The 13,217-nt window shown below is 33.8% G+C and overlaps 1 protein-coding gene across 18 annotated transcripts in view; it reads left to right on the top strand.

Moving 5' to 3' along the window:
* Nucleotides 1–13,217, top strand: part of LOC143232400 (disks large homolog 1-like) — a 258,171-nt gene that overhangs the window by 206,733 nt on the left and 38,221 nt on the right. For all 18 annotated transcript variants that reach the window (XM_076467804.1, XM_076467807.1, XM_076467795.1 and 15 more), the window contains 2 exons: nucleotides 1,174–1,258; nucleotides 11,126–11,282. In XM_076467804.1, coding sequence (XP_076323919.1) covers nucleotides 1,174–1,258; nucleotides 11,126–11,282 — 242 coding nt within the window. The remainder of the gene's footprint in view (nucleotides 1–1,173; nucleotides 1,259–11,125; nucleotides 11,283–13,217) is intronic.

The following is a 13,217-nucleotide window of genomic DNA, read 5'->3' on the forward strand; positions in this document are numbered from 1 at the left end:
TACCCTGTTAGCCCCTTCAGAAGCATATTGATAAAAGTCAACATATATATATATATTGAGCAGTTATCACAAACACCAGACCAGTGTATTGATGTCTTGGAAAGTAAGTGTTGTAGTATCTCTTCAACTTTTGATCTCTCAGCCAGCTAACTGTTCTAACTGAAATATAATCAAGCAACCATCATGTGATGTTTTTTTAGACCATGAACCACTACATGACAGCTCAGAAAACCAAAAATTCCATTTCCTATCAGGTATTAATTTTTCAATCAATTGACCACTGTAATTTCTGGTCCAGCATGTAATCCTGGATTCATGGATTAGGATGTGATGTCAGTAACCAATTAATCCCAGAATAGATAGATTTTGTTTGCATTTCCTCATTTCTGTTCTTTTCAGTTTTCGGTTATGTGCTGTTAGTATTGTCCTTATTATATGTTGAGGCAGATTCGTTACACAACATAGTGCTCTCAACATTGGAATAAACTTCTGATGCCTGGAGTAAACACCTCTTGAGATGGTCATTAGTGACATAAAGTTTAAACTGGCCAACATGTTTCAACATGCTTACACCCACCAAGCATATCTTTTAATATACAATACAAATTAGTATAACTCCTCTGATTATCATTGTTATTCAAGTTAGTTTCATACACCTTGATATGAATTATTAATTTTCTCTATAATTACAGTTGGCTTAAAATTGTTAGATTGTATAAAACATCTAAAACAAAAACATAAGAATACAATAAACCTCTGTCATATATAAAGTGCAACTTTAAACTAAAGATATTTTACCAGTGATGAAATATTTGTAGAATTAACTTACCAGATTACCAAATGTTTGAAAAACCCATAATAATGCATTTATTCTGTATCACATATTAACTTCAAACAAATTGCACCAATACTGAACCCATAGTTTCATTTCTTTACTACATCATATAATATACTTTAAAACTTAAGTGTGTAAGAAAAATTCTGTCTTTAAAATACTTGAGTGTATATTACCACACTTGTGTTCATGACTTCATCTGTAGTGTGCATATGTATGTGTTCTGTTTATTTTAAAACAATACATTCTGTAAAAATTTATTGTTGTTACAACTTGAGTCACATACTGCCTTTTTTACAAGGCTGAAGATGTAACAAACTGTTTCATTCTCCCCACAGTAAACATACCTGTCACTGAATACCACAGTGAATCACTGACAGATGTTATTACACCCAAGGTGCCAAATGAAGAAGACATAACCAGGTAAGTTAATGAGATACTGCTTAGAAAAACAAGAGCTAACAGCTAAAAGCAGTGAAATTTATGAGATCTCTAGAATTTATCAACATCTCACAGAAATTGAAAAACCAGTTTTCTAGAAGTTCAGTAATTAAACTCAAACCATGCAATAAATAGTGCCTGTGGACTGTAAACTTTTGTAAGTAAGAAAGCATAGTAACTGTTTAAATGCCTCAGATTCTGATCAATTATGAATAACTTAAGAGGAAAGTTGGAGAGCATATCTACAATTAACTTGATTTTAATAAGAAAAGAAACTTCTTCGTCATTTACTGAAACACAGTTCTTAGTTCAAGTGATATTTGTTGACTGAATATCTGTGATTAATCATAAATCTAACTATTTGTATATTTATTGGTTAAAGTTTGAACCATATTAATTTATATCTGCAGATTGTGGAATATTGTAATGAGAATGGAATCATAACTGTGTGTAAATTTATGATTTATAAAGTAAACAGTAACATCAAGAATTAATTTTTACTTTATAGCACTGATTCTTTATAATTTTAACTTTTGTTGTTATGTCTGTTTAGTTCCTTATGTTTTTCATGTTTCATATTGACTTGCTTTCTGTTACTGGTTGTGTTAGTGTTACTTACATAGTTATTAAATAATGTTAACTTGTTTTTAACAGAACTAGCACTTTTATAGCCTAACCTGTATGTGTATTATTCTCATGTGAAACTGATTTCTACATAGAGTATCAGGTTGTTCCATTTTATAACTGAAGGTTTGACAGGATAAATTATGAAGTGATGCTAAGTATCTAAACTGACTTTTGGGCTAAGAAATAAAGGTACTGGACATGTTTTGTAACACAAAATGAACACAACATTTCTTCAGAGATAAAACACACTGTGTGTATTTGTGTTGGACACTGGATGGTGGTTGCCCTTCACTGGTTTCATGAATTAATCAACACATTTTGTTCCCTTGAGATGTCATTTTGTAAGTTAGCTCACTTCATATCATGTATAGTAATGTTTAAATTTAATGTTTCTTGTCCACTGTGACTAAAATTACCCAAGTGACTGGTCATTTCTACTTTACATATGGGAAGTATGAAGGTATCATCTGCCCATCTAGTGAAGGGCACTGCTGTTGTGTATATTTTTGTACAATGTGCAGCATTACAACAATACCTTCTTTCTTTTTAGGAGAGTAACAGGGTATTATCTCTAGAAAACAAGGGAACAGAGATAAGCCAGTGGTTTCCTGACCATGTATTGTGCAAAAACTGCACATATTCCAAACAAATGAATAGTTTTGAAAATACTTTATATTAAAATAACAAGCTAGAAAACACATGGTTTGCCAGCATACCATAGATGGTTATTAAATGATATTAGTTTGTTTTCAACAAAACTGATATTTTATAACCTGATATGTGTGGGTATCATATAATGTTTTTATGCTGTTAACAGAATTGTCATTTTACAATCTGACCTTCATTGTAATTAAGTGTGGGTGTCATATAATGTTAGTTTGCTATTAACAGAACTGATATTTTATCACCTGATCTTTATTGTAATTAAGTGTAGGTGCCATATAATGTTAGCTTGCTGTTAACAGAACTGATATTTTGTAATCTGACCTTTATAGTCGAGGAGTTTTTTTTTCAGAAGGCTTTGCACATTATAGCATAATCTCATTTACAGTTAAATAATTTTCGTGTGTTTTAAACAAAACTGTCACTTTTTCATCTTGCTAGTATTGTAATTAACTAAAGTTTGTTTCCAACGAGCCTTGTCATGGCTAAGCGATAAGCCAGGTAAGTCAATGGACAGAGCACAGAGAACCTATTGTGCTTAAAACAGCCTTTATCATCTGACTTTTACATGTTTGTCTTTAACTCTGTAGTAGTTTTATTTGCTCTTTATTAAGTTAGTTTGGCATTTCATCTCATAAATAGTATTGTAGCATGTCCTTTACATCAATTACTTTGGTCTGTCATTCACATTTTTGTTTTGTTCTTGTTCTAGAAATGCAGTGAATATAAATCAGAAGTACATTTGAGACTTAGTCATAATTCATGTGTTACTTTGTAAGCACTAAGAAACACATTTTGTGTTGTTACAAGACCACAGATCTTGACATATTGCTTGATAGGCATTAGATAATTTTAGCCTGTTTTCAACAAACACTATTAATAGTCTATGAGAATTTTGTAGTCCGTAATGACTCTGTATACACAGGAACTTAATGTAGTCCGTAATGACTCTGTATACACAGGAACTTAATATCTTTTAAAACACCTCATTTCTAATCAAACACAACCTTTGTGTATGAAGATGAGATTACCATGATCCTCTACCATATAAATCTTGCAATGAAATCATAACCCTTCACGTTTTGATTAATTTATCGTAGTTTGTTACCTTAACACACATGGAGAAAGCATATACCCTCACAGAAGAAATAAGAGGCAATTTACTTACAAATATAAGTGTTAAGACAACAGTAAACTGAGCGTTTATATACCAACTTATGCTGTATATACCGGTGTTTACATGTCTGAATGCTATAAGTAGCTTGTGACGAAACAACAGTGAACCATTTGGTATCAGCAAGTTTTTAAGAATCACAATTAACACAGTTTGTGGACGGTGTACTACTATGTATAGTTATTTATGTTTTAATAGGCAAATGGCTTATAAGTGGTTCGTTGAAATAGTTTTTTTTTTGCCTAAGAGACCTGGATTTTTTAGGTCGAAAAGATTAAAGTGAATTTCTCCTAAAATGGCCTCCACACAGACATAAATGAAAATATTCAAACGGGTCACAAGACAACATAAGTTATAACTGCTGTTTTTATACAGCTGTTAGTTATTTTTCTGTGTTCTGGAAGTTTGACAAACGCTTAATGTAGAGAATTGCTTAGTAATGGCTGTAAAATGCCATAGTACGTACTTGTTTCGGTTCTTTATTGCAAGTGAAGAGAATGGTTGTGTAAGAAGAGGGTGGTGGTGTAGTATTAGTTACGCTGGCGTACTGTCAGTGTGGTGTAGTTCCTCTGTGTTTTTTCTAATCGTTCTTTTGGACTTTCCTAAACTGACAAAAAACCTGGAAGTATATTAGTATTCATTGATATTTATACTTGCTTTAACCTATTCATGCCCAAAATTACAAATGTGTGAGAAAACAAATTTAGTTTTATAACTTACTGTACTTGTCCTGTGAAGAAAGCGTTTTGCATATCAACTGTGCTTCGTGAAAAAATGCGTTTAATATTGTGCATGTTTAGAATATTATCTTGAAATTCAGTAGTCATGTAACTTTTTATTTAAATGTGAAAGTAAACCTCGAAATTATATTTCACTGGGTACGTCATTTTATCATCCGTATATATAAATATTTATAAAAAACAAATTGTTGAATCTTTTAAACAAAAATCAAAAATTTAAATACTAGCATTGAGATTGGAAGTGGTTTAATTTTGTTATCTACAAAACAGCTCTTAGTAAGTCAGTGTACTTGTACACAACATTTTACGATTAAAACTAGATGAAAACCCATAGGGCGTAAGAAACGGCCACATTTTCCCAGTTAGTGTACCTATACTACTGTTAACAAGCGTGTTTGGTTGAGTTAGTTCCTCCAGTCCCACATTCCAACAAAATATGGCAGTCATGTGTAAACCTTTATATGCACGTGCCATTACGGTATGATTGAAAATTAAAATCGTACTTAAAAATATCCAGTTTTAAAGCTCAGTAGGGCTAGAAAGATCGGTTCATGACCTAAACGGCATTGTTCGGATGTATGTGTGAATAGTACTTGTCAATGAATTATGCATTCCTGTTAATTTGTGTGAAAGGCTATAACCACCCGATACTTACTTCAGTACAACCATGTTTTGAGTTGTGAATAAACTAGTTTTTATTCATTTATTTTATGGCCCACAAATTTTTAATTTTACTTTGAAAGGGGGAAGCCTTCAGGTATAACTGTGTGGGTCAACGACACTGGTTTTTGATCATTTATCCATTGTAAAGCAAACAACAGAATTCATGCACTGAGTAAAGCGAAACCGAGCTTCGAGCGGGTCACGTAGGTACAAAAGAAATATATGGGAAAGTTGGATGCAAAAAGAAAAGAAAAGAGTAATATAGTTTTGTTAGTTTTATGAAAGTCTGCCATAAAAGCATTAGCTTCTTAAGAGTTGTGGTAAAAATCGTTAAGGTAATGACTTTTGTACTTCCACTTTTTATATGATTAACCCAAAAACTTGATGTTGATTTTAACACCTAATAAGTTAAAAGCTTGTACTTTGTACTCGCATATATTTACGCAACATTTACGTAAATAATGGTTTATTCATTTACATTCGACATTGATTTCTGTACACATCGTGTTTATTGTTTGTTGCCGTCTGTTTTTTTTTTTTTTTGAGGCGTGGCTTGTTGATTCGTTACTAACGTTACTTCCTGTGTAGTATGTGCATCAAAATTCTAAGTCACTTTGGTTACATGTTAAATTATCATAGAAACATGAAGTATGTCATATCACCATGACGAGAACTGTAGTTACAATGCTATACAATTGTCAATTGTAATAGAAGAAATCTTTCCGTGTCTCCAGGGAAATCTCCGATACACATTGAGAAAAAAAAAAGTCTATTGTCCTGTGAAATTGGGGGTTTGTCCTGTTGTATTTGTTGATGAGTAGTGAGCTAGACTAACGAATTTTCCAAGGCAATAAAAATAATGCCCATTGTTCTGAGGCCCAGATCTCCTTTACGCATGCTCTTTAAGAATGCCATAAAATCAACTGATCCAGTCAGTTATGATGAGCCTAATCAAAATAGTTAACCTCTTTTCCACTATTTCTGAACTGGTGCTAGTTAACTGAATGAAGACTACATACAGTAGTAACAAATAAGTAAATATCGCTTGTTCTAATAAGGTGAGGTTTTACAACTAGTCTTCAAACTAAAAGAACACAAACATTTTCTATATAGTCAGTCTGTACAGAAGTGTTAACAGCTCTACACAAACAATGTAGTATTTAATCATCATTATATTCTCGTTCTCAAACTCTTGAAATGTTCGACTGTTATGTTTGTTGTTAAGTACACAACGAGCTCTCTGTGATCTGCCTATTGCGGGTATCGAAACCCGATTTTTAGCGTCATAAACTGAGTCACAGGAGGTTTACAATTTTGTTAGAATGAATTGAACTGCTTGTAGAATTGGGCAGAACATAATCAGATGTGGCTTCACGTTGTTCGTAGTGTGGAATTACGTGTGTTTTTTCTCACGCTTAATTTAAAAAAAAAAACATTAAATCGTGAAATGGCCGAATTGAAATTAGCAGCAGTGTTGGTAACTACAATATTCAGCAAACAATAAAAATCACTAAAACTGCTTTTAGCGATTTTAGTTTTAAAACTTCGGGACGTACAACTTTTGAGCTCATCGGTTTGCCCTTTGGAGAGAAATTTTCATTTTTAAAAAGAGTTCTTCACGTTTGTATCAAGATTTTGATGAAAGTATATTATCTTTTATAAAGTAATTCATCCAGAATATGTTTGTTTTCAGTGTTGAAATAGTAAGTGTACAGTGGGAAGCCTTGTTTAGCCTAATCTCAATTGTAAATATAAGGTTGTAAAGAATGACGTTTACAAAGCCTTAGATAAAGTCAGAATAGAATACTTATTGAAGTTAAGGTGGTCAGAAGAAAAAGAGGTCGCTCCGAAAGGTTATAATCCATAAAAACGAATAGAAGAAAACTGGGTAGGAGAAGTAATAGCAAGAATGAAACACTATTCTAATCTATATATGCAAAAACAGCTCTTTTGGGTTGAGAAAATATTTTACGTAGAAGAGCGAACAACGTTTCGACCTTCTTCGGTCATCGTCAGGTTCACAAAGAAAGAAAGAGGTAACTGACCGGAAGCTGACCACATGTTTGGAAAGGGTTGTGTAACTGAGTGTCGGAATGTAGAGGGCGGTGTTATATGTTTGAATATATAATTTTATATTATTTATTTTATTATATTTAATATAGGTATAAAGGTGTTTCTTTATATTGGTTTATTTTGGGTTTAAGTTGTTGTATAAGTAAGGCTTCTTTAATTTTGTGTTTGTTTCTTTATTTAGTATTTGAGTGTTTTCTATGGTTATGTTGTGTTGTGTTTATTTGACTTGCAGTGTTCGAAAACGTGTGAAGGTGACTTTTTTGTTCTTTGAATCTGGTTTCCGTTTTTCTACTTGTTTCTCCAATATAGAAGTCGTGGCAGTTATCACTTTGTATTTTATAAATAATGTTGGTGTGGTGTTTGTCAGGGTAGTTTTTACATAGTATAGACCTCAGTTTTGTGCCAGGTTTTTGAATAAATTTGGTATTAACTGGAATGTCATATTTTGTTACTAGTTTTTGCCAAATGTTGGTTATTTGTCTGCTGATGTCGGGAATATATGGTATGCAGCAGTATATGGTTTCGTGATTTTTTGATTCGTGAGATATATTTACTTTTGTTGGTTGATTTTGCTTTCTGTGTGTGTTTTATCCATTTTGCGGTTTTCTCCAGAACATAATTTCCACGAAATCGACTCACGACTTTAGGGTTAAACTGAATCATTTGCGAAAATTTATTGATATCACTGATTCTATTTAAACAAGTTATTAGTGATTAATGTATTGTAGGTGTGATCCAATCGATTTTTTTTATCGATAAGGTGCAAAATAGATAAATTGTTTACTTTTGGTAAAGATTTTTTCATTCCAAACTGCAGGAATAAAATTTGCCACTAGGGAGGTTAGCTGGCTTGCAGAATTGGGTAGATTGTCTCTTTATTTTTGGTGAAGCTTTTTCTTACCAAAGCTACACGAGAGCTATCTGCGCTTCCTGCCCCCAATTTTGCAGCGTAAGACTAGAGGAAAGGCAGCTAGTCATCACCACCCACCGCTAACCCTTGGGCTACTCTCTTCCCAACGAATGGTGGGATTGACTGTAACAGCTGAAAGGGCGAGCATGTTTGGTGTGGCAGGGATTCGAATCCATGACCTTCAGATTACGAGTGGAGTCCCGTAACCACTTAGCCATGCCATGCCAGGCCAGGTCAAGATGAAAGTATGAGGGTGGATTTTAACTAAATCATAAAAGTAAATAAATAAAATAGAAATATTCTCGGCTCAGGTAAATTACTGTCACCTGTTACATAGTAACTATTTTCAGGAGGATTATAGCTTTATAACATAGTGTAACACAAATTTTGTTCCTGGATAGTATGTGTTATTTCTCATTGCTTATGTTGTAAAAGTACAGAAAATGGCCATTATTCCCTTCAAACTTTGTTTTTGTGACTTGGATAATGAAATTTAGAAATTAACCTATTTTCTATGTAAAAATGGGCAAATTTGCACATTTTCATTCACATAAGGTCTGAATAAAACAAATATGAATCAAGATTTACATGTATTTATACTAAAGTTATACAAATATGAACAAAAATGTTTAGAAGCGAGTAGTTTCTCGAGGTTTGAGACTGTAATGTAAATCACATTCACTTATCACACCCCAAATGTAGTCTCCCATCATGTTTTCTTTATACGCTCCTTGGTAGCGGCGTTCAAAGTCCAGTATATCTAGTTGGCAGCGCTCCCCTTGCTCCTCTGAGTGTGCTCCCATGTTCTCCTTGAATTTGTTAAGGATATGGACTTTCAGGGACATCCTGTAGCCCATTTTCTTGTAATTCTTCACCAGAGCCTCAACAGTTCCACATAATTTTCGGCCTTCTGATTGCCTAAGAAGCCCCGAACTACTGCAACAAAGCTACCCTGAGCTTTTTTCCCTTCCTACTGAGCTTTTGAGGAATTCTGTACACTCCAGGATCTTTATTTGTGGTCCAACAAAGACACCAGCTTTGACCTTTGCCTCGGACAGCGTAGGGAAGAAATCTCGAAGGTACTTGAAGGCTGCAAACTCCTTATCAAGAGCTGTGACAAACTGTTTCATAAGACCCAATTTTTTGTGCAGTGGTGGCAACAACACCTTCTGGAGGTCCACTAGTGGCTCACACTTGACATTGTGTCTCCCCACAGAGAATTCGGTCAGTTGTAGCCAGTGCCTCGTGTTGTAGTGCGCTGCGGTGTCCCTGCTGTCTCAGAGGGAAAGATAACAGAGAAACTTGGTAAAGCCTCCTTGGAGACCAATCAGGAATGACACCATTTTGAAGTCTCCGATAACCTCCCAGCCATACTCGTCATACTTCAAGGCTTCTAGGAAGGTCTTGACGCTGTTGTATTCCTCTTTGAGGTGTACCGAAAGATATTTAAATTTTAAAAGGTCTAAAATTTTATAATATAATATCTTACTATTCAAGAAGCAAAAATTGTTTGTGTTACCTTCTAGAGTTTTTTTTGCAGCTTGCAGGTAAAACGAGGTGCCCAGGGTTTGTCTTGATCCCCAACAGGCATATTGAAATATGCCTTGTAGGCTTCACACATCTTAGCAGATGCTGTCACAGGATACTTTTTTGCTCTTGTCTTGATAATTTGGCCACATACATAGTAGAATGCGTCTGGAGAATGCTTGCAGCTTCTTGACGCCCTCTTTGATAAAATCAGATAGGTCTATGTGTTCACTTAGGCAGCTAGAACTAAACCGAAGTGGTGAGCCTCTATACATATATTACTCCGGAAATTTCTAGAAAATTTTAAAAAGTTCTTGTAGTTTCGAGAAAATTCTCTATTAGCTACTCAGCACTGAATCTATTTGGAGTGTTCTGGAAAATGGGTAAATTTGAAAATTTCATTATCCAGGTCACAAAAGGAAAGTTTTAAGAGAAAAATAGGTCTTTTTCATTTACTTTAGGCATAAGCAATTGGGAAATAACACTTTCTGCCCAGGAACAAGAAAAAGTACAAATTTTGTTACATAGTGTAATTGAAGAGGATTAAAATTGAAAAGTTACTTATCCAGCATATGTGAAAAGTTAATTTTCTCGCGTTTATCATAACAGGATGCAAGTACACGTGTACTTCAGTGTAAACCGTCAGTTTGTAGAACTTGAACTTTTAAAATTGCAAGCTACACACTCTGGACGTAATCACTTTCTAGTTTTCGTTAGAAACATTTCTGTATATTTAATATTTTCTGCATTATTACAGAGGTTACAGAACTATTTGTAAGCTATTTAGATGAATGTGTTACCAAATTACACTTCGCCAAATATACATCAAATACGTACTCTATTAAGAATTTTTTGTATATTTAACTTGTGTCTTTACTTATCCAAATTTAGCACATGATAGTGTTAGACTTGATATAAACTAGCCGAAGCAGACTTTGTTTTTCAGCCAAAAGGAAATTAGATGAATTATAAACTTCACGGTGAAAGAAATTTGTGAAACGACAGATATCTTCTCAAATTCAAGTCATTGTGGCCGATTTATGTGAAACTACTTGTAACATATTAACATGTACAATCGAGTGTTTTTATGTTTGTTTCGATATGCATGATTTTCAGTAGGCGACTTTTTTCTGATATGAGTGACTTGTGTTTTGGTTTCTTAAAATTATGGTTTTAAACTGTAAGTTGAATACGAGATGACGCTACTATTTCAAAACATGTAATTAAGATTATTGTTCAGTCTTCAATTTTCTACGTGGTCACGTGCTGCTTTTTTCTCCAGTATGAAATTACCTGCAATGAATGCGTATTTCAAAGTCTACATAGTCGTTGTTACGAGTCGTTCGTTTTAATGTGTAAAGCTGTTAAGTGTTTTTTAATAAATTTGGTAATGGTTTTCATCCTGTACTTTAGACGTAACTTAGTTACATGAAGGAACTATGTGATATTTATGGTGAATGCTATTGTTTCAGAGAGCCAAGGAAAGTAATTTTAAACAAGGGTTCAACAGGCCTAGGATTTAACATTGTCGGCGGGGAAGATGATGAAGGAATTTTCATTTCATTCATCCTAACAGGTGGCGTTGCAGATCTTAACGGCGAACTCAAGAGGGGTGATCAAATTTTGTCTGTAAGTGCTCAAAGTATGGAGTTATAGTACTCATCTGTTATGTTTATTTGAACATGTTTGTTTTGTTTACAGTATAAATATGTTTTACTCTGCATTAAATTATGGACATTACATTTACAATAAATGGATGTATTACTAAACTGTGTTCCGTTTATTTAAACATATTTGTTTTGTTAATAATATAAATTTATTTTATTCCACATTTTTGGTTACTTTTTCCATTAGTAATATTTTCATTAACATTGCAATGGCCTTAATGCAGTGGTTCCCAACCTCTTTTATGCCCCGCACCACTAAAAAATTTTAATATGTTCTCGCATCCCTTACAGTAATTATTTATTTAAGAATAAAGGTTAAGGTGACCAAAACAAATTTTTATAACTAGTTTTTAATGATATATAAACAAAAATGAAACATTTGGAAAAGAAAAAATATTACAACAAACTAAAAGTTACACAAACCCTACATGGCCTACAAAAAAATAAATTTTCATCCATGCATGAAATGAAATTTCTTTGAATTTGAAATGTTCAAATGTTTATAAGCCAATTGAAATTTAATGACTTTTTTGTTCCTGTTTATTTCTTACGAGTTTTTCATAGCTAGGCGCTTTGTTGTTGATAGCAATCCGCAAGTTTGCCTGTACACCCAAGCGATTTCTAGATTTTGTCTTGATTGACAAAAGGGCACTTAATCCAAACTCGCATAAGTATGTCGTCGCGAATGGGATAAGAACATTTAGTGCTTTTTCACAAAGTCTTGGAAACATGTCCATTGACGAACACCAATATTGTTCCAAAGTTTTGCTTTCAAACTACATTTCAAGAACTCGATTTGTGTGCAGTTCAATAAGATCTTCCTTCAGTTCTTCATCATCCGACATATGATCCAAACTGAAGGAGTATGGATTCATAATCCATTCTACAGAAGTTTCTAGCTCTCCTTCAAAATATCCATCAAATGACTTTGATAGTATTTCCAAATGATCCACAATTTCTTCACACACACATGGAATTAGGGACTCATGCCGGTTGTTGAAGTGTTCCTGCATCTTAGGTGGCTTCAAATTTGCGTTTGAATGGACAGCGTCACAAAGCATGCACTGGGGTTTTTGCAGATCGTCAGTTGTTCCGATGCAAGTGAAATCAAACTTTACATAATCATCATTTCATTTCCTTTTCTTTGAAATAATGAAGTTCTTTTGCACGAACACAGAATCAACAATGCACTGACTACCACAGCATCACGCATGGGTTTATATACTCTGCGAAACTTTCTAGAACATTCTCGAATATACATCACATGACGTCATCGATTAATTTTGGATACTTCTGGAAGTCTCTCGAGTCACGATCACGTGATTACATAACATAAATAAATAATAGACACCTTAAAACGGCGTTCACGAACGTAACCTAAATAGTTGTGCCGAGTATTTAGGTCACGTTTACGTTTCGTGTGTTGTTTGTTTACAGTTGTACATTAAGATTTCGGTTTGTGCCGGTGACGGTAGAAACGATAGTTTATCGTAACAAGGTAAAAAGCTACGTATGTAACAAGAAAAATAAGAAATAAAAATTGAACGTAATTTTTTAATATATAGGACAGTACCTTTAATATAAACAAAAAACTGAAATGTTATCCCTGGTTGGGAACCACTGTTTTAAAGAAACGAGACGTTAAAATATAGTATTACATCATATTTCATCTCTTTCTGAGATGTGTAGGTAGACTGTTTGAAAATATATAGCATTTTGATTAGTGTTCTAAGCTGTAGGTCTGAGAGTCCACTGTTCGTGTCTCGTTGTCGTAAAATCACGCTCTGTACTTTGAGGCCTAGGTGTGTTATAAGAATGACGGTCAGTCTTACTGTTAGGTTAGAGTAGCTCAATAACATGCTGTTGATGCTACTGACTTCCTTTGTTTTCGGTCGCT

The sequence above is a fragment of the Tachypleus tridentatus genome, chromosome 11 (assembly GCF_004210375.1).
Source record: "Tachypleus tridentatus isolate NWPU-2018 chromosome 11, ASM421037v1, whole genome shotgun sequence".
Classification (NCBI taxonomy): domain Eukaryota; kingdom Metazoa; phylum Arthropoda; class Merostomata; order Xiphosura; family Limulidae; genus Tachypleus; species Tachypleus tridentatus.